This window comes from Lycium ferocissimum, chromosome 9 (assembly GCF_029784015.1).
Source record: "Lycium ferocissimum isolate CSIRO_LF1 chromosome 9, AGI_CSIRO_Lferr_CH_V1, whole genome shotgun sequence".
Lineage (NCBI taxonomy): Eukaryota > Viridiplantae > Streptophyta > Magnoliopsida > Solanales > Solanaceae > Lycium > Lycium ferocissimum.
This window is the reverse complement of record NC_081350.1, coordinates 43013320-43033169: the sequence shown is the minus strand read 5'-3', so window position 1 is coordinate 43033169 and position 19850 is coordinate 43013320. Positions and strand designations below refer to the sequence as shown.

Sequence of the window (19850 nt, the reverse complement as noted above, 5' to 3'; positions counted from 1 at the left end):
ATTTAAATTCAAGTTTGTCGACGAGGGTAGGACGACTTCAAGTGCCACTTTCAAAACTTTTTATTATTTTTATTGCATATAATGCTGGCTTGAATGAAGTTAAATAGAGATTTATTTTATTATTATTATTATTATTATTATTATTATTATTATTATTATTATTATTATGTGTTGCAAAAAAAAAAAATTAAAAAAAAATGATGAAGCGTGTGTATTTTTGTTTTTTTCTTATTTGCTTTAAAGTCTTAGCGCAAAGGTGTTCAAAGTTCAACTATTACCTTTTTTGGATATAATTATCTGATATCCACTATCTCGGTTAATTCAAATTTGTGTCACTTGAGGTTAGGAGATTAGAAGGGCTCTAATTAATCAAGAATTTCTCCATGCTCAAGAATCGAGCACGAATGATGAAAGGATCTTATTCCTCTCACCACATCATTCGACAATATTATACTAATACGTTTAAATATATCATCCTCAACTCATAATCATTTTTTCAGAAGCTGAAGTAACGCTTGAAAAGGTTAATTCTTTTCCACGTAGTAAGAAGTTTAAAAAAAAAAAAGCTAATTAGATAAGAATGATAATGGCAAAAAATTACCATTATTTCAACTTCGACTTTTGAAAAAGCTAAAGTCGACTATGACTTGGAAAAAAAAAAGAAGGTCGATAATGACCATTACAATGCCATTTTCTCACCATTTGCTGGCCATTAGAGATGCCAACTCAAGATTCCATTATTGATATTTCTACTTTTTGCTTTGTCAAAATCAGATACTGGCAAACCCCCTTTTAGGTAGATTGATTGCATTTTACATTACAAAGGTGTTATAATCTAGTAGGAAATGAGGTTGACAATATATAATCTTTTTTTAAATTTGATAAAACATTAAAACTAATGCAATTTGATATACTAGTAATAGTTACTTCATCAAAGTTCCTTCACTTCTAAAATTCTCATTTGAGGTATTTTATATATTAGCTCTCAAGACCATAATGGAGGCAATTTAGACACCAATTGCATAAAAAATTTCGTAATTAAAATTTTTATCCGTCTATTGGCTTATGGACCTGATATTTAGTTATATAACTGTCTAATACTACTACTACGGTTGTACTAATAATCATGCCTCAATTCCGGATAAGTTGATGCCGGCTATATGAGTTTTCACTGATCATGTTACTCTATTTAAACTCATCTCCAACTAATATTATATAAAATAAAAATAAAACCTATAATAAATTATTTATATCTTCTACTAGCATAATATTTATCACTGAAAAGCTAAACAACTCCTCGAAAATTATAGGACGTAAAGTAAAACTTCTAACATGACTGAAACATGTTATCAACTAATTAGGTATCGTCTATATAGATTTTTTCTTATATTGTACCTTATATTATGTTAAATCTGCATGCGTCTCAAGAGATTATAAGTCCTTCGAGATAACTTTAATTTACAAGTGATTTTAGATCTCCCTTTTCCCCTTTTAGTAATTCACTCACCATAATTTCACAAATATGGATCGATGCATCTGCTGATCTCATCTGGCAATCGACAATGACATGACCAACGATGAATAATAGCAACATCAAAAGTAAAAACAAATATGAAAGGATTCATCTAAAAGGTTAAAATTTATACCTGAAGTATTAGATTTATTTTACATTTACCATAAGTTTTTGCATTGATTCGTGAGAGCACCAGATTTCCTCTCATATTTGCCCCTTCCTATAACGGTTTTCCAGCTTGGCTCTGACATTTGCTATGTCTAAAGCCACATAGACAAATAAAAGGCAAGTTTATCCCTTAAGATTAATTGGTATGTATTTCCTTTGTAATAATTTGAAACATGCTCTTGAATAACTGAAACACCCCTAAATAATTTTAAAAGGATCAAGCATATCTTTACCGCGGTTGCACTATATTAACCATATTAGAAAAAGAAAATCATGGAAGATGTCAGGAGTTGGTCAGAAGAGCTCACCTGGGCTATACAACATGGAAGAGAGAAAGCTGTTGTAACTGAACTATTTAGAATAAGCATGGCCTGCTGTATACAGGGGCGAATTTATGTCTAAAAAATGGATCACGTGAACCCAAGGTCACCTGATTAAACTCGATATATTATGTATATAATCCTTAAAATATATTTAATATTAATTGAAGGAATACACATGGTCAAGCAAGACTGAGTGGAGCAGTGGTTAAGTGTTGGGTTTGATCCCTTAAGGTTGCCGGATCGAACCTAACTAAATGCACTTCTGCATCTTTTTTTTTTTTTTTAAATTCTAAGCAGCCTTTAACGTTTTGCTCGCCAAGTTGATGCCACTATAAAATTTTATACCTTATCTTATAAGCAATGGTGAACTCATCCTCTTGAAATTCTGGATTCGTCACTAGTTGTATATACCATATATGGATAGAAAGGAATCAGAGGATCTTTCAACAGAAGGCTAACACATGTGAAAGTGTCTTGAGGATGATTGCACAGGAAATTTATGCTAAAGGAGAAGGACATGCCAGAATAGCAGGATAGTTAAGAAAGTTGAATTCTTATCCTTAAGCCTGTTTTCCTTGGAGATTAATTAATGTACTGCTTCGCTAGATAGGTTGCGGATCAGGTTACTTAGATATGTAGTGAAGGAGATATAGGTGGGCCTTTGGCCAGTTTTGGGTTTGGTCTGTAAAGAACTTGTAAATATTTCCCTGGTAATACAAAAATCAGTTACTAAAAAAGAAAGTCACGGTGAAAAGTCGATAGTGGGAGGTACATATTTGAGACGGAAGATAGTGTTGGAGTTCCTTAACGACTGGTAAATGGATACATGTATAACACAAATCAAAAATGTTTTCTATATTATTTGGACCTACTCAAATTCGTTAAGGTAGAAGTCTTCGATACCTAAAGCTCATTTCAGATGAGTGCGCATTGGGTCTTCCGGGCAATTCGCGCGAATGTCCTATCTTAGGGTGGTCTTTAATTTTTGTCCTCCGATACTTTAAGTAACAAAAAAGTGGTCGAAAATATTCTTCACATTAAAAAAATAAAAAAAGAATTTCGACCTACCCTTATCTATGATCTAATTTCGCAAGGCTTGTCCGGTATAAGTTCTGTAGGAATTAAGTTATCCGGCATAACTTCATTTCTACATAACTTATGCCGGATAAGGCAGAACTTGTGTTGGACAAGGCAAAGTTCTATAAACTTATGCCAAGCGAATTATTTACTACACAAATTATGTCGGATAACTTCATTTCTACAGAATTGATGTCGGACAAGGCAATTTTTTTTCTTGACTCTACTGGGGATCAAACCTGAAATTTCCGATTTCGTAGACCAGCGTATAAAGTTGCCCTTCATACGGATTGGTCTTTAATTTTTGCCCCTCAAATTGCTGGTCTTTCATTTTTGTCCCTCCTTCTCATAACGAAAATTTGTTGGTCAAGCGCAAAAAAATGAACTTCAAACCCATAAACCCAACTACACATTGACTCGAATTTCCCAATATTTCGGCCCGTTATCTGATTGACGAATCTCCACCGACCAGCTCCAAATTGCTTGAATTAGGGGAAATTCTGTATTTCTTAAATGTGTGTCGATCAATAGCACCTGACAGAAAATTAATTTGGATAGAATTTACGTTTACAACTTGTTTCGATGGTTTTTACCTATTGTATTGTAAGTTTAAGTGATTGATACTTAAATTTTATCGTTAAATCCATCATTACATAACGACGAAAAGTCCCATTTTTATATTTTTATGTAACGGCTGATTTATTGTGATCGCATTGTTACCTTAATTTTTCTCCTCATTTTGTCTTTACTTGTTATCTAACAATCCTATTTTATTCTTTACCCTACTTCTTATAATAGTTCTACCCCATACCCTTTTTTCTGTAGGTTTGTCTTCAAATTGTTGACGTGTGACATTATGTATCGACGAAAACTATACAATCTATCCGAATATTGTATATAGTACAATACAATGCAACACATGAACGCAATACAATATAAATCGATACATTATGAGACGATATGTAACAACCACCCAAACAAGGTGGTAAGGCATGTGTTAATGAATCACACCTGAACAGAGAATCAGTGTGGATAGAAATTAAGTTTTCGATATTATTTTACCTACTGAAACTTTTTCATAGTACTATTTTCTCCAATGTATGAAAATAAAGCCAAGGATATAATCCTTGTGTTGTAACCAGAAGTTTGTTCTTGTCTTATACTTAGACTGGTTTGGTTACTGACAAAGATATCAAAGAAGAGATTGCTAAGATAAAGAAGGAAGACCTGCTGACGTAACGTCTCCACTGTTTTTCGCCCTTACCCGCCTTTCAAAATTTCCCTTAGGGTGTATTCGGTATGATCTAAATTAACTATATTTGTGATTTCAGGTTTAAAGACATGGACCCTTTGCACAGTGGCAAAGGGGCTGAACCGATATATCGGGATAAACTAACAGGTGAGCTAGAAGTAGCATATATGATTTTCTTACTTATTAACTATATGCATCTTTGCATTCTAAAAAACTATATGTGTCTATAATTTGGTGTAACACTGTGTTAGCTCAGGGCAACAAATGTCAAAGAAAGAGTTTTTGAAGTCTCGGAAGAAGCAGGAAGACAAGGAGAAGCAAAAGGTACATTCATTCAAATACTTTTGCATCACTAAAACAGTCAACATTTTAAATTTTTATCTGGAGCTCTATTTGTATAGAGTTGGGATTTCTAAGAATTAAGGTATCTCTTTTTATGTTTTCTACATAATCTCAGGTTCCACTAATGATTAGACAATCAGTAGTTATCTCTTGTACAATATAGAAATTCCAGGGGTGCCTAGCCTATCTCATTAACAAAATCTAGGGACTGAAAAATCAAAGGGCTTAAATTTTTGATATGATCCCGAGGAGCACACGTGATCCAAATGGCTTCACCCAAGGCCGAGCCAATGAACTCCACGTTACAAGCCATGTTGATGCAAGGAGAGGCGTTGGAGACCATTGAGGAGCTTCATAGGAGGGCGTATGACCGTATGGATGATTGCTTGGTCCCGTGGAGTGAAGATGAGAAGGAGGGAAACGATGGTGGCTAACCATGCAAAGAGGCTATTTTCTAAATTCAAGCCATCATCCCTAAAGAAGACTACAAACAAGGCCCTTGTGTCAATAAGGGTATTTTCGTAATAAGCAGCCTAGTCCTCTTTAGCTTGTTAGTATAAGTACCATACTTGGTCATTTTATTAGACAAGATTATGTTGAATTGAGATGCATACTTTAAAATGAGTGATAGTTTGTTTGGTAAAATTAGTGTAGTGCTAATTTAGCGATTAATGTTTAATGATAGTTAATTATGGTGGATTCCATTGTTGGCTATTGAACCCATTATCCATTGATTTCATAAAGAGTTGTTCATTTGTGGATATCAATTGAATTTCTCTTGCCTTGATTTCAAATAGTATAGGTCAGTGTTTTAAAAGGCAGTTTCAAGACACGGCGGGCTCGCCTCGAGGCGAGGCACTGGCAAAACGCTCTGAGGCTCACGTGCGGGGCTTAGTTTCTGTGAGGCTTACACCCTAAACATGCTTAACGCCCAACGGTCATGGCCCGCCTAATAGTTCTTACACAAATTATATGTTAAATTCCTTAATTAAAATCGTTGACCCTCATAATTCTTTAACAAATGAATGATACTTAATAGTTTTTCATCTATAGAAATAAGAAGATTGAGTGTAACTAAAATAACAAATCGTAGTATTGCATATTTACTATTTGAGAATATCGTGAGGGTGAATATCATTTAATATTTCTTTTAAAAATACATAGCCGATTTGTACATTTTCACTTGTCGTTGGTCTTTTGTCTTATGTATCAAAATTATCATATTTTATTATTTCACTATTTGAAAGTAATTTTAATTTTATTCATGAAGGAATTACATTTTAATGATAATACTAATAAAATTTATTGATATAAAATGAATAGTATGATAGTAATATTGTTTTAAGAAATTGTGATTTTTTTCGTTGTTTGAAAGTTAAGATGTTAGAGTTGATTTGTATTCCATAATAGCTTTTATTTCATTGTATTGTTTATAATTGTAAAAGTATGTTATATATAATTACAAGTTATAAGCAGAGGTGGCTCAAGGGTGAGGCCAGTAAAGCTTTTGTTTTAGGCCCTCAAAATTTTGAGGCCCCAAAAAATTTAACCGATGAATTTTATGATTTAAGTTTCTCTTAGATAATGTTGAAGATTGTAAAAGAAATATATATATATATATATATATATATATATATATATATATATATATATAGAAAAAACACTATCTAAGTTTTAAGAGCAATATATTAAAACTTTGAACTAAACTACTCAAATCTTCATATTATTAAATAAAGTTTTTACAATAACATCTTAGGTAATTCTTTAAAACACATGGCTAATATCTTCTTGACTTGAATTTATCCTCACTAATATAAATACTAATGTTACTATATGTCATTTATTTACAGTTTTCTTTTATTTTTTATGTAATTTTACCTATTTAAAAATTTTATTTGTAATTATAGTATTTTATGAAATACTAAAAATAAATACCCATGGGCTTACGCCCAGCGCCTCGGGGCTTATGCCTCGCCGAGGCAAATGTGAAATGCCCTGCCTTTCACCCCCGCCTTTTAAAACACTGGTATAGGTTCTCTTAGGCTGAATTCAATTGGGAGGGTTTGAATTTCATATATCCAAGTTTGCCCATAAATTCAATCCTAATTGGGTCTTGCTTCTATCCCTCAATTCTCATCCCTTTATTTCTATCTATCTTAATTTTCTGCATTTCGTTGTTGATTCAATGTTTATCCCCATCCGAATCTTATCAATTTTGCAATTGTCGGATATTTTACTGGGTAATAACAATAACGATTCATCATGTTTGATGTTTTCTCACTCTAACCTGTAATAGAGTGAATAGCAGAGTCTGCTTCTTTTTCCTGCTAAATTATTTTACCTATGACTTCTTAACCCTTTGTGAAATATGCTTCTCTAGTTATTAATTGTGTCTGTGCATCAGGAAATAAAACTGGAATGGGGAAAGGGTTTGGCTCAAAAGCGAAAGCTCGAGGCTATGCTTCAAGAATTAGAAAGTGAGAACGACGAGGCATTTGCACGGAGCAGGTATGTTGAACTGATAGAAATATTTGTTTCTTTAAGATTACGTGCTTATGGATTCTGCAATGGCAATTTATTCTTGTTCCTTGGCATAATTACCTAGATTTTCTTTAACTTGTATCAACATGAGTTATTTGGAACTCTTGAACTTTCTCATTGACATTTTTCTAACATGTAACTTTAGGAGCAGTAGCAAGATGCATTGTGGAATCAGTAAAAACACTTTCAGATATGTTCTTTATATGTGTTTTAGTAATTCAAAACCTTGCTTGTGTTCTTTCTTCAAATATGTTCTAGAATGCTACTTGTTGGTAGCCCCAAGAAAGTATCATGACTTAAGCATTCTCACCATTACCAAGTTCTTTCTTCAAAGATGCTAGGTAGTTAGGCATGTTACTTATTGGTAGCCCCAGCCTATTTTATTTGACTCCTTTCAATGATTCTCATGTATAATCTAATGAATTGTGTCCTGGCTCCTGAAATACACATTCGTTAGTACTCTTCTGGCTTTTGGATTTTTTTTTTTGATTGACAAATCCTCGAGGGTTGCACGGTCTGGAATTTTTTTTTTTTTTGATTTGTTCTTCATTTTGCTTTGGAGAGATGATCCTTAACTTGATTGAATGCAGAAGGAAAGACCTCGATGGGGTGATGACCCAATGGCTCATTTGGTTAAGGTGATTTTCTTTTTTCATGGATTTTCTTTCCTCCCTGGCTGCTAGTAACTGGAGTTCTATTTATTTTTCATGATGAGGAATCAACTGCCTCAACTTCAAGCAACAACAACATACCCAGTGTAACCTCACCAAGTGCTTTGCAGTCAGGTAAAAGTGTGTCAGACCTTACCCCTACCACAGAAGAAGCAGTTGTTTCAACCGCCTCAACTTCACGAGTTCTTTTCTAAATAGTAGTAACATTTATTTGTATTGATAAGAATGATAAGATCTTGTATGTTGCATAAAAAGCATAGGGAGACAGTGCTTCTAGACCTTGGGGCCAGTGAGGAAATGAAGGAATCAGGTTTTAGGATTCCACAAGAAATCCCTGCTCACAGCTGGATCAAAAGAAGATTAGATGTGCCGCCCAACCGTTATAGTATCAGACCAGGGAGACTGGGATGGGGTTGACTGCAGTAAAGGCAAAACTATTCCTTATCCTTCTATAGTATGATTGTTCCACTTGATAATTGTGACCTTAAATAAAATGATTGTGACCTTAACTAAAATGATGTAACTGTGCTACTTTTCCTTTCCCTTTTTTATTCCAACAAATAATGCTGATTTCAATGTTGTTTATGTTCTGATAGGATATGAGAAGGAATTGTTTAAGAGGGTGAATGATAAAGGAGCAAGTACCAAACGGGAAGCGTATCTGTGGTTAGTGTCCAATATGTGATTTATACCAGAATATGTATATAGAGTTTAGGTTGCTGCACCAACAACGAATCACGCAAAACCTGACAGAAGTTCTTGTATTGTGTTTGGAGAAAGATCATATTGCTTCATTGAACGAAAGCTGCTACTTTTTCAATGTAAGATAGTAAATATAGTTGACAGCTTCACTTTTTCTTGGTAATTTTGCAAGAAAGGAGATGGTAAATCTTTTATGATGATATTCTAAACATGCTGCTATAATGAACTGCAGATGAGTGGCAATACTCTGCACAGAGGAAATATGAGTTTGTGTTGCTTGTTTGCTCTCATTATTTTCCAGCTAGAAGTCTTACAAGGGTAAATAAATATAGTATAGGCCATTCAGATGAAAAGCAAAGCGATCGAGATGATTTCGTCTTTTTTTTTTTTTTGAAATTTTACATGAGAAATCCAGGTATTGTATAAATTTGGTAGCCATGCAGCTGTTGGAGGCATATTTGCTGGGGTTCTTTTTTCATCAAGCTCAAAAGAATGGTTCACACTTCCATTTTGGTTTCATCGCGCTATGTTGAAGGCATGCAGAAATGACAATAGCGCGGCCCCTCTTCTCCTATTTTTCTTTTCTTCTTGTCTAATAAAGGAGTAGAGGTCTTGGTCAGAAAATTATTGAGATTTAAACTCGTGATAATATAATTTTGTGACCTCTTGATAATTGAACCATCCCGTTGGACCATTTTAAGCCTGCATTGCTTTATTTTGGCATTCGCACCTCATAAAACAGTTTTTCATGTGTGTATTGTTGAGTGTTGAACACCTTTTTATCCGATTTATCAAGCTATAGCCGCACTCGGTTCATATCAATCAATTTAATTTTAGTAGTTAAAATCTAAAGTGGCAGAATACATCACTTAACCATGGCTAAGTGAAAATATGAGCATAAAGCATGTGTTTTTGCATTTATTGATTTGGTATAATAATTGGAAAATGGACAAAATGGTTACTTATTAATATAATTTCTTGCCGACTTTATGTAAGATATTCGTTTGGCTGAGGGTTATCAAGCACATCGTAAGCTTAATCAGTGCTAACAATGACCAACTCGCAATAAATAGGGTATGTATAATAATGCTACGAATGCGATATCAAATACTAGTAATAATAATACCAACAGACGAACATCCTCAAGTGTTTCTAAATATGTTGAGCTCCACATATTCTTGTACAGTTAACAAAGGTATGAGATCAGTAATTGACAATTCACTCGGGGACATGCAGTATAAATGGCCAAGAGATACATCTATTAAAATCTATACAAATAAATGGCAAGTCCAAGATAATAGTCCGTTTCCTGAAATGAAGGCGGACATTAATCATGAATTCCGCTAATTAAACGAATCTCAAAATTGAACGGTATAGAGAATATCTTGGTTCTTTTTTGAATTTTGATGGAGAGTACGTGGATCATGCATATTTCCTAATCAATCCCACAAAATTCTCTTCCAAAAAAAGGTGAAAAACAAAATCTTCCATTTTCATTCCAAATACTGAAACTTGGAAACCTTCAGAAGGACAAAGAATATAGTATTGTGTGTGTGATTATTTTTGTGTTGAAAAATGTCGTGGCAAACGTACGTAGATGACCATTTGATGTGTGAAGTTGAAGGTGGTGGCCACCTTACTGCCGCCGCCATCGTTGGCCACGATGGCTCCGTTTGGGCACAAAGTGCCAATTTCCCTAAGGTACATTTCAATTTTCTTATATGTTTCTCTTTCCATTCAATATGATTTTGATTTAATTGTCTGCTATACGAAACTCGTTGATTCGATTAATTTAAATTCGTGCCGAGTAAGATCTATCTAGAAGAAGTGCTCCGTACCAAGAATTAAGATTGAAACTCGAGATCTTTGATTAATGATTGCAGTACTCCATCCATCCCGACACATCGTTAGTGATTTGCTTTTGTTATTATTAACGTACATGTCTATTTGAAGCTGAATATTTTTTGCTCATGTAAATTTTGTGGCTGAGAAAGGAGATGGTGAGAGAGTGGACAATCAATTTATAATTATTTGGTATTCGTTATGCACGATCCCACTAATTCAAATTAGTGTTGTGTAAAGTCCATTTCCATTAAAAATAGAAGTGCTTCTACCAACAACATACATACAAAGATAATCCTGCTTCAGCCCGGGGAGGTAAGATGTACGCGACTTACTCCTACCCAGGATACAGTAAGTTGTTTCCGATGATCTTCGCTAAAAAGAAATGTAACCGATGCATAAACGTAGGAAAGAAAAAGGTCATATTATCAATGCACTCTCACATCAAAATATATTTGATGAATTGTGATTGATGATATTCGTTCGCTTTAATACAATTATATGATGAATTGTTATTGATGATATTCGTTCGCTTTAATACAATGTCAAATTATGTGAATCGTCTCATCTAAAACTTAAACCGTTAAAAGTATGAACACTATCTATTTATTTGCAATAGATCACTCCACATTATTTCTCTTTTTCATTAATGGTGTTGTAATTTTCATCAAGTATTATTTTCTTATTGGGTCTTTAAGATGTTAACAAAAAGTTTATGGATTGTTAACATGCCAGAAGTGTGACTAACTATTGACTTAGTTTTTCTTCTTTGAATATTTTTGTAGTTTAAAGCAGAGGAGATGAAGGCTATATTGACTGATTTTGATCAGCCAGGCCATCTAGCACCAACAGGATTATTTCTTGGAGGAACAAAATACATGGTGATTCAAGGAGAGCCTGGTGCTGTCATTCGTGGAAAAAAGGTGTTGTGTACTCTACCCTAATCCCTTATTGGGATAAATGTGAATCTATGATTTAGAGTCAGTGAATTTTGCTTTTTAAGTCAGTGAATTTTGCTTTTTAAGTATATGTATAATTTTTTTCCACACACATATAATCCTGTCAGTCGCAGTGGATTCTGTCGAACTCGATGTGTTTAGTCTGACCTGAATTACATAAAAAAGAACTTCTTATATGTCATCATGCCGACATTGTTTTAGAATATAAGGTTTAGAGTGAATGAGTTCTGGTCCTTATATATGTGTCAATTTTTTCATACATAAATCCGGTTGGACATAGTGAATTCTGTCGAACTCGATGCGTGTAGTCTGACCTGAATTATATAGAGAGAACTTCTTGTAATAGATCATCATGGACTAACATTGTTTTAGAATCTAAGATTTAGAGTCATTTAACTCTGCTCTTTATATATGTGTAATTTTTTTTCGCACACACACAATCCGAATTAGATGTAGTAAATTTTGTGGAACCTGCTACATCTAGTCTGTCCTGAATTACATAGAGATAATTTCTTATAATCAAGATCATCATGGACGAACCCTTGTTTCAGAGTATTTACTTTGGAGTCTATGACTTCAACTCTTTATGTATGTGTCAGTTTTTTTTACTACACACACATATAATCCGAGTTAGACGAAATGGATTCTATCGAACCTGCTACGTCTAGTCTAACATGAATTACAAAAAGAAAACTTTTATACTAGATCATCATGGACTACAATCTTGTTTCAGAATCTAAGATTTTCCTTATATATGTACCAATTTTTTTTCCACACCACAAGCATATAATCCGATTTAGACGCATTGGACTCTATCGAACATGCTACGTCTTGTTTGACCTGAAGTACATTAAGAAATCTTATTCATGGACTAAACTTTTTACACAAAATTTGGCAGGGTTCAGGAGGAATAACTATCAAGAAGACAAATCAAGCTTTGTTATTTGGTATATATGATGAGCCTGTTACTCCTGGACAATGCAATTTGATTGTTGAGAGATTGGGAGATTATCTCATTGATCAAGACCTCTAGGATGCAATTTGGACCTATAAAATGTTTAGGAGTTGGAATTTGTTTTAAGATTTTGAAGTTTTTTTGATGGATTTGTATTGGTTGAGAACCTGGAATTTGTTCTAAGATTTGCAATTTTTTACTTTAATCTCTTTTTTCACTCTACTACAATTTCTTAGCAAGATATTACATGTCTGCGTTCGGATAGAGGAGAAGGATTGCTGTTAATTAATTTGTTTGGATATGTCCAACACGCAAAAAAAAAACCACAAGTTATGAAAATCATCAAAACTTTTTCAATTCTTATACAATCTTACCAAATGATCAAGTCATAGTTTATAACAAAATTAATACGCCATTAGAAGGCTTTTCTAAAAAATACAACATTAATTGATCAAACTTTAGTTCAATAGAATGGAAAATCGAACATGAGTTGTAGTGTAACTACTCTTTAGTCTTTAATATAATCCTCCCACATGGTTGGTAAGCGTAAATTGTTATAAATATACTACCAACTTGTAGATCTTTTAATATTTGATATAAATGGTTGGTAAACATGATTGGTAAATATATATACCAACTTAAAGATCTATTTTTACAAAATTTAAACTTATGGGTCAAATTTTAAATTTAGAAAATTTGAAATCATGATTTGGAATCCCGCCGAGGGTCTTTCAGAAATAACATCCCTATCTTCCGAGATAGGGTAAGGTCTGCGTACACTTTACCCTCCCCAAATCCCACATTGTGGGATTTCACTGGGTATGTTGTTGACTTGTTGTTGTTGATTTGGAATCCCAAATAATGCCTATTTGGATGATTTGGGATTTCATTTCACGAGATGAAATCGCATCTCCAATCGCTGATTTCATCTCATGACTTGAAATCATGAGATGAAATCGCATGTCCAAACTCCTACTTAGGTTACATAAACTGAGAATAGAGATTTCTTACGCTATTAGTGAATTTTAGCATGCATGTAATAGTAAGTTAGGTACCTTTTTGTAATTACCAAATCATCAATTAATAATTTTCAAAAGATGTGTTTGTAATTACCAAATAAGTGTCATGATTATATGAATTATTTTTACACAGTTAATGCATAAAACTTAAACTCTTGAGAGTTTGCCTTTCTATTAATTCCAAATCCTTTTTTCGACTTAAACTTTAAATACTCTTTTTTGTTCACACTTAAGCCGAATCATGTTCAGAGGCCTCCCCAATAAAAATCAATTTATACAAATAATCCACCACTTGAACAAATACACACATGATCAACTATTTGAAATTACAAATTTGACTTTTTAACTTCACATTAACACTACTACATTAGGGGGAATTACAAACAAATAAGGCATATGTTATCCTACTAGTAATTGACAATAAGACCCTAAAAGTCAATAATTTTGATCCCCTCCCCCCCCCCCACTCTCCTCCTTTTACCCCCTCAAAAAAAATTGTACCTAACACTTTTTTTGGTTCGAAACTACTGAGAATAAATGCTTAAAATGTTAGATAATTTTGTACCTAACAGTTTTTTGCTTAAAAACTACTGAGAATAAATGCTTAAAATCTTAGAAGTATCAGGAGAATCTTATAAGCGCCGTCCATGCAAATTAATTAATTCTCGAGTCAAATATGATTTTCAACTTCAAAATCTTAAAAGTTCCATTATAAGTTTTTTTTTTTTTTAAAAAAAAAAAATCAATCCAAATGATAATGTATCAAAGACTTGTGCATTATTTTTTGGGTTTTGGGGGGGGAGGGTGGGGGCGGGGGGCACTCAGAAAAATACACTATAATACTATATACCATTTTGTGGAAATTTAACTCATTTTAAGGTAGAAATCCACATATGAAGAAAAAACATTGAATAGCTACAAAGAATAAAAAACCAATGAGTACTGCTCGTTGGATTAGAAGTCAAAAAGCCTTTACACTTATTGTACTTAAAAATGTGTTAAACTAATTAACCTAATTAATTAGGCAAAAATGCTTCCTAATTTCTTTTATCATTTACCTAACTAATCATTTTATGTATAGCGTGCTTATTGGGTTTTTAACAACTTAAAACCACAATGGGACTACAATCATGCACTTTAACCCACATAACTTTTTTTTTTTTGACATCAAAATCAGTGCCAATCAGTGGCCATGATTATCTGCTTCATATTTGATGATGATGATGATCAATGTGGGATCTACATTTAGGAAGTCCTTTCAAAGCTAAATTGGTCCCCATACTTTGCATTCATTATTTTTGGCTTGCTTTTTTGCCATATATATCTCCAGGCTGGTATGATCAGTTTTCTTGTAATGCCCTTACTGGATCAATTATGAGAAAATAGTGACACAATCTAGAAGACACTAGATAATTGCCTTTCATCTACTTAAGTTTAGAAAATAGAGTTACCTAATATTTATATTGGTAGGATATAGCAGGTGTTTTATAGAATAATCGATGTGCAGATAAGCGAAGGAAATATAACTCCCCCCCCCCCACCCACCGCCACCACTAACACTAATCAGACTCATCACCTATTCCCTTCTCTCTTTCTCTCTCACCGTGGGTAGAGCCGGAATCTACACCATTAGTTACGGATTTGATAAATCAAATAACTTTAACTTAAACTCTATATTGCGTGAACAAAATTACTTATATGTACATATAACTTAATTATTTCGAATCTAGTAAGTTGTCTGCACTAGTCCAAGAACACTTTTTGTTGCTAAACAACAAGATTTGTTGCTAATCTTATTTAACTACGAATTAGTGACATATCATTAAGAAAATGATTACCTACAAGCTATTTATAAGCACGATAGATTAGCAATGAAATTCTTAATTTCAATCCCTTGCAGTGTTGGAATGTTAAACTTATAAATTTAAAATTCTGGATCCGTTTCTATTGTTCGTGATTGGGTGGGGACTAAATCCTATTATTTGACAGACAATATGGAGACGCATGTGTACATGATAGACACAAGAACATTTGTACAGAGTATAGAGTACACAATCACGAGGACGTTTCTTTTTGGGACAAAAGACATTATTTTGTGAAAATTGTACTGAACCTAGTTCTTAGCTCAGAGGTACCATAATTGATGTGACATTTTTTTGTAATCTTTTAGGAAACCCTAATACTCCTAGAGAACCTTACTCCTTAAAAGAAATTATTGGATTTTACCGTTAATCTGCTCTTGAGAAGTGATATGGCTTGAGTGACACATTCGAAATTAAAAAGTCCTTATTGTCACAGTTTTTGTCATTTATGCTTCCAGTTTTTTAAGACTCGACATTATTCGGATTCACCTAGGGAAGCACCATATTGAGGGTAAAGTTCTCCTTGTTGAAAAGAGTTTTATTTTCAAGATTTGAACCAGAGACCTTTCGTTAAGTACGGAAGAATACGTAATACATCACCACAACCTTTGGATGCACCCATCTTTTGTTAGGTTTCTCATCCAGTGTCCAGTATTAGTATTGGTGTTCGATTAAATTCGGATTTGGGACGCAAAGACTCATATTGGGGTGGGGGGGGGGGGGTAAAATGATCCTAACAAAGGGAATTTCATACCCAAAGCCCTAACAAAGGGAATTTAAATAACTCTCAACTCGCAACTTACAAGAATGAAGGAATGACGACCTAATGTCCGTCATATCACTTTTCTTTTTAATCGATTATTGGCCAAAAAATATGAAAAAAAGAATTACATCAGACATTTAATACTTTCATATCTTAAAGATAACTTAATATAAAAATTTTCTTCGATGTATTTTTCACATTAGCTGAATTTTGCTACTCATTTGAAAATGATACAACTAAAATGATGTGTCCTAATGGACCAAAACAAAAAGCAACTAATTGAAAGGAAACTTGGAGCATTGCTAAATTCCATGAATGACAGATGGATGCCAGCATATTGTGAAACATGTTACACAAACTTCACAGACTTAATTAACACAACAATATTAAAATATCACATTTGAAAGGAAATAAGATATATATATATATATGCTACAACAACAATTCCTCTTCCATGGATCCCAGCCCTATATGGACCTATCAACATTATGCTACAAAATTGCTATGTCTTCTTTCCAATGACAACTGGATGGGTTGAAAGAGATAAATGATTGGAAAAGAGAGAAAAATATGATACGAGAAAATTTAAAAAAAAGTGCATTAAGAAAATATAGTTAGGTACCAAAATGACGATGTTATAATTATCAAAAATAACGAGGAAACATAAAGCACTAGCATACTCCAAGAATGAAAGATATCTACCAGCATGCGAGACAAATCGCACTTGGTTTAATTAACTTTTTTTATTTTAACGAGAAATACATTTAATTAACTCACAACAAGATAACACACCAATTGGGAAAAAGGAATATACTCCATCCTTTTCATTTTATGGTAGTTTTTAACCGGATACCGAATTTAACAAGAAATAAACACTTCTGAAATAGTTTTAAAGTTTGTGATCTTAAACACGTCATGATATTTTTATAACAACAATACATGTCAAAAAGGATAAAATAAAAAGCTTCAAATAAAAAGATCTCGATCTTTATTAAATAAATTAGAAGAAAGAATATCATATAAAATATAGAGGCATAGTAAGTTGAGTGTGTGAACATAAGTCTTATGTTAATAGTTAGAGAGAAAAAAAAAATATATATATATATATATAAGATTTGGGAACACTCTTAACGCTATGAGGCATTTTGGAGAAATCGAGCAGACCAAAGCGGACATATATATATATATATATATATATCACATCAAGATACAAGAATCTTTGGAATGACTTAAACCAACAACTGATATTGGAGTTAATAGTTTGGTGAGACGAGTATGAAAGTAGCAAAGCAATGGTGTGGAGCTCGGGTTGCAACATAAATTGGTTGCTTGAAAACACGCACACACACAAGAAGAAGTTAGCATGTGGGCTTCGACGGTCATGTGATGGGATGGGACATGTGAAACTTAGTTCGATGAATTTTGATGGTGAATTATGTGAAAATTAGTTCGAAAGGAAATTATTAGGCGTGCGAGTAAAAATCAAACATTGATAATTGAAAAAACAGAATTATATCTAAAGTCTAAAAATACTCTTAGGGTGTTTGGATTGGCTTGTTTTAAGTGTTTATTGGCTTTTAAGCTCTTTTTAACTTTTTGTAGTTTTAGAAAAGATAAAAAGTGTGTTTAACCACTTATTTTTAGGCAAAAAAAAAAGAACAGAAATAACCTAAAAACCAAAAGTTAATGTTGGGTATTCCGAACTTATGACTTTTAATTTTAACTTATAAATTATTTTTAAAAAGTCAATCCTAACACCCTCTTAACAATGCGAGGTTTAGGAAGAAGACCATGTGAGTTTTACCCATGAAAGTATGAATGGATTAGTTTGGTAAGGGAACAACACAACCACCACAATTGACTAGGATATATAGCAAGACATTTGAGGCGGTTTGCCTACCCAAATCTGAAATTCAAAAGCCCAAAATGGTTCTTGTCCACCACAACCCACCCCCCCCCCCCCATGGACCCTCAACACTCCCCTACCCTGCTGTCATGTCTCAAATGTGTGGTTTTGTTTTGGGGGGTAGGGTCCAAAGTGCAAACACATTATATTATGCTGTACAATGCTAGGTCATCTTCCAAAAGACAACTGGATGGGTCGAAAGGGACAAAGGATTGGATAAAAAAAGAGAAAAGGTAGATACGAGAAAACAGAAAAGAAAAAAAATGCATAAAGATTCTATCATGGAAGCTAGTGATTGAACATTATTAGAGATCAAGATTTAAATTTCAGCAACACAAAAAAAATTAAGAATGGTTGTCTGTCATTTCGTTTATTTAAGTTTTGATGGATAAAATTACTTTATATTTAGTGACGAATTTAGAATTTGAAGTTTATGAATTCGGCATACCATTAAACTCATTGGTCATTTGAGTCAGTAAGTTCGAAATTTAATATTTATGCATATTTAATAAAATTTTTAACACATAAAATTTGAGCCAAAATTATTAAATTGGTTAAACATGTAGGTTTAATTGTGCATTTGTTGTGTTTATATTTACACCAGTAAAAAGTAGTAGATGCATGCAAGCTGATTCGCCATTTCAGTTGTTTAAAAAGGTGTATCTATTACTCCCTCCAAATAAAAAAGAGTGTTTAATAAGCCTTTTTTTTAATCAAAAAGAGTGTTTACTTATCAAATTAAAAAAGAATTTACCTTATTTTTCAAATTTGCCCCTATTAAATGCTATATGATTAAATTTTAATATTTATTTAATTTGAAGTAGTTTAATCAAATTATCTCTTTTTGTATTAGAGTTAATATTTTTTTAATAAGTGCGCGAATGATTGTGGACGCTCTTTTCGATCCGCGGAAGTAACAAATATAGTAAGGTATACAAAAGGACAATCTTGTAGGGATAGTATAATAGGTACAGATAGAACAAATAGGAGGAAATAACAACTGTGAAATGTGAAAGAGCAAGAGCCGCATAAAGCTAGAATAGTAATTCTTCCCGTTCATTTTAACTTGTCCATTATTTTAAATATAAATTTTCACTTTTACTTATCCACTTTAGCATATTAAGAGAAAAATAATTTATTTTTTTATTTTACCCTTAGCATTTATTAATATGGGTATTATGGTAAATTATGTACTTCATTTATTATTTATTAAAGAGCGTAGAAAATTCATAATGAACAAGTAAAAGTGAACGGACAGAATATGTGGTAAAGGGCATTCATTAATTAGCAAGATTTGGTAATGGTTTGGACTAAAAAGAAAAAGTATCTATGGTTCCATTATGACAAGGCAAATCTTGTTGAAAAATACATGTGCCTAGGATCACTAGACATAGGCTGAAGCGCTTAGGTCGCCATGTCCTAATATTAACACACCTGAAAGGTGTATTAAGAAATTACAGTAAGGTGGCAAATTGAAAATCCTGTAGCAGTGGTTGCAACTTGCAAGTAGAACAATGGGAGTAAATAACAACTGTGAAATGCGAATTAACAGCATAAAGCTAGGATAGTATGTGGTAAAGGGCATTCATTAATTAGCAAGATTTGGTAATGGATTGGACATTAAAAGAAAAAGTCTATGGCTCCATTATGACAAGGCAAATCTTGTCGAATAATACATGTGCCTGGGATCACTAGACATAGGGTAAACTGCTTAGGTCACAATGTCCTAATATTAACACACACATAAGAGGCGATGATTGTTAAGAAAGATGTCTTAACTGGTTGGTCAATTGTCAAGACGAAAATGTGAGTTCTTAGTATTGGTAAACTCAACTGTTTTTCATATATTTTAAATTTTTAGCGGTAATAGTTATTTACGCTTTTTAATGATTAGATCGCGGTAAAGCGCTCTTTATTGTTAGGGCGAGATTGTATTGCATAATAATTGATTCTAG

General features: G+C 33.1%; 1 protein-coding gene and 1 pseudogene across 1 annotated transcript; both read left to right on the top strand.

Moving 5' to 3' along the window:
• The first annotated feature begins 1954 nt into the window (after positions 1 to 1954).
• On the top strand, positions 1955 to 9283 carry LOC132031936 (uncharacterized; annotated as a pseudogene).
• A 724-nt stretch (positions 9284 to 10007) lies between these two features.
• Positions 10008 to 12732, top strand: LOC132029242 (profilin-4-like). The gene is made up of 3 exons (XM_059418557.1): positions 10008 to 10290; positions 11217 to 11354; positions 12289 to 12732. The coding sequence occupies exons 1-3, from the start codon at positions 10165 to 10167 to the stop codon at positions 12421 to 12423; spliced, it is 399 nt and encodes a 132-aa protein (XP_059274540.1). The 5' UTR covers positions 10008 to 10164; the 3' UTR covers positions 12424 to 12732.
• Positions 12733 to 19850: the final 7118 nt, after the last annotated feature.

Bases quoted from the DNA above. Each gene is read 5' to 3' on its own strand.
- LOC132029242 (XM_059418557.1), top strand. From the start codon at position 10,165: ATGTCGTGGCAAACGTACGTAGATGACCATTTGATGTGTGAAGTTGAA. The intron at 10,291-11,216 runs GTACATTTCAAT...ATATTTTTGTAG, and splicing joins AAAGTGCCAATTTCCCTAAG to TTTAAAGCAGAGGAGATGAA. The intron at 11,355-12,288 runs GTGTTGTGTACT...AAAATTTGGCAG, and splicing joins CTGTCATTCGTGGAAAAAAG to GGTTCAGGAGGAATAACTAT.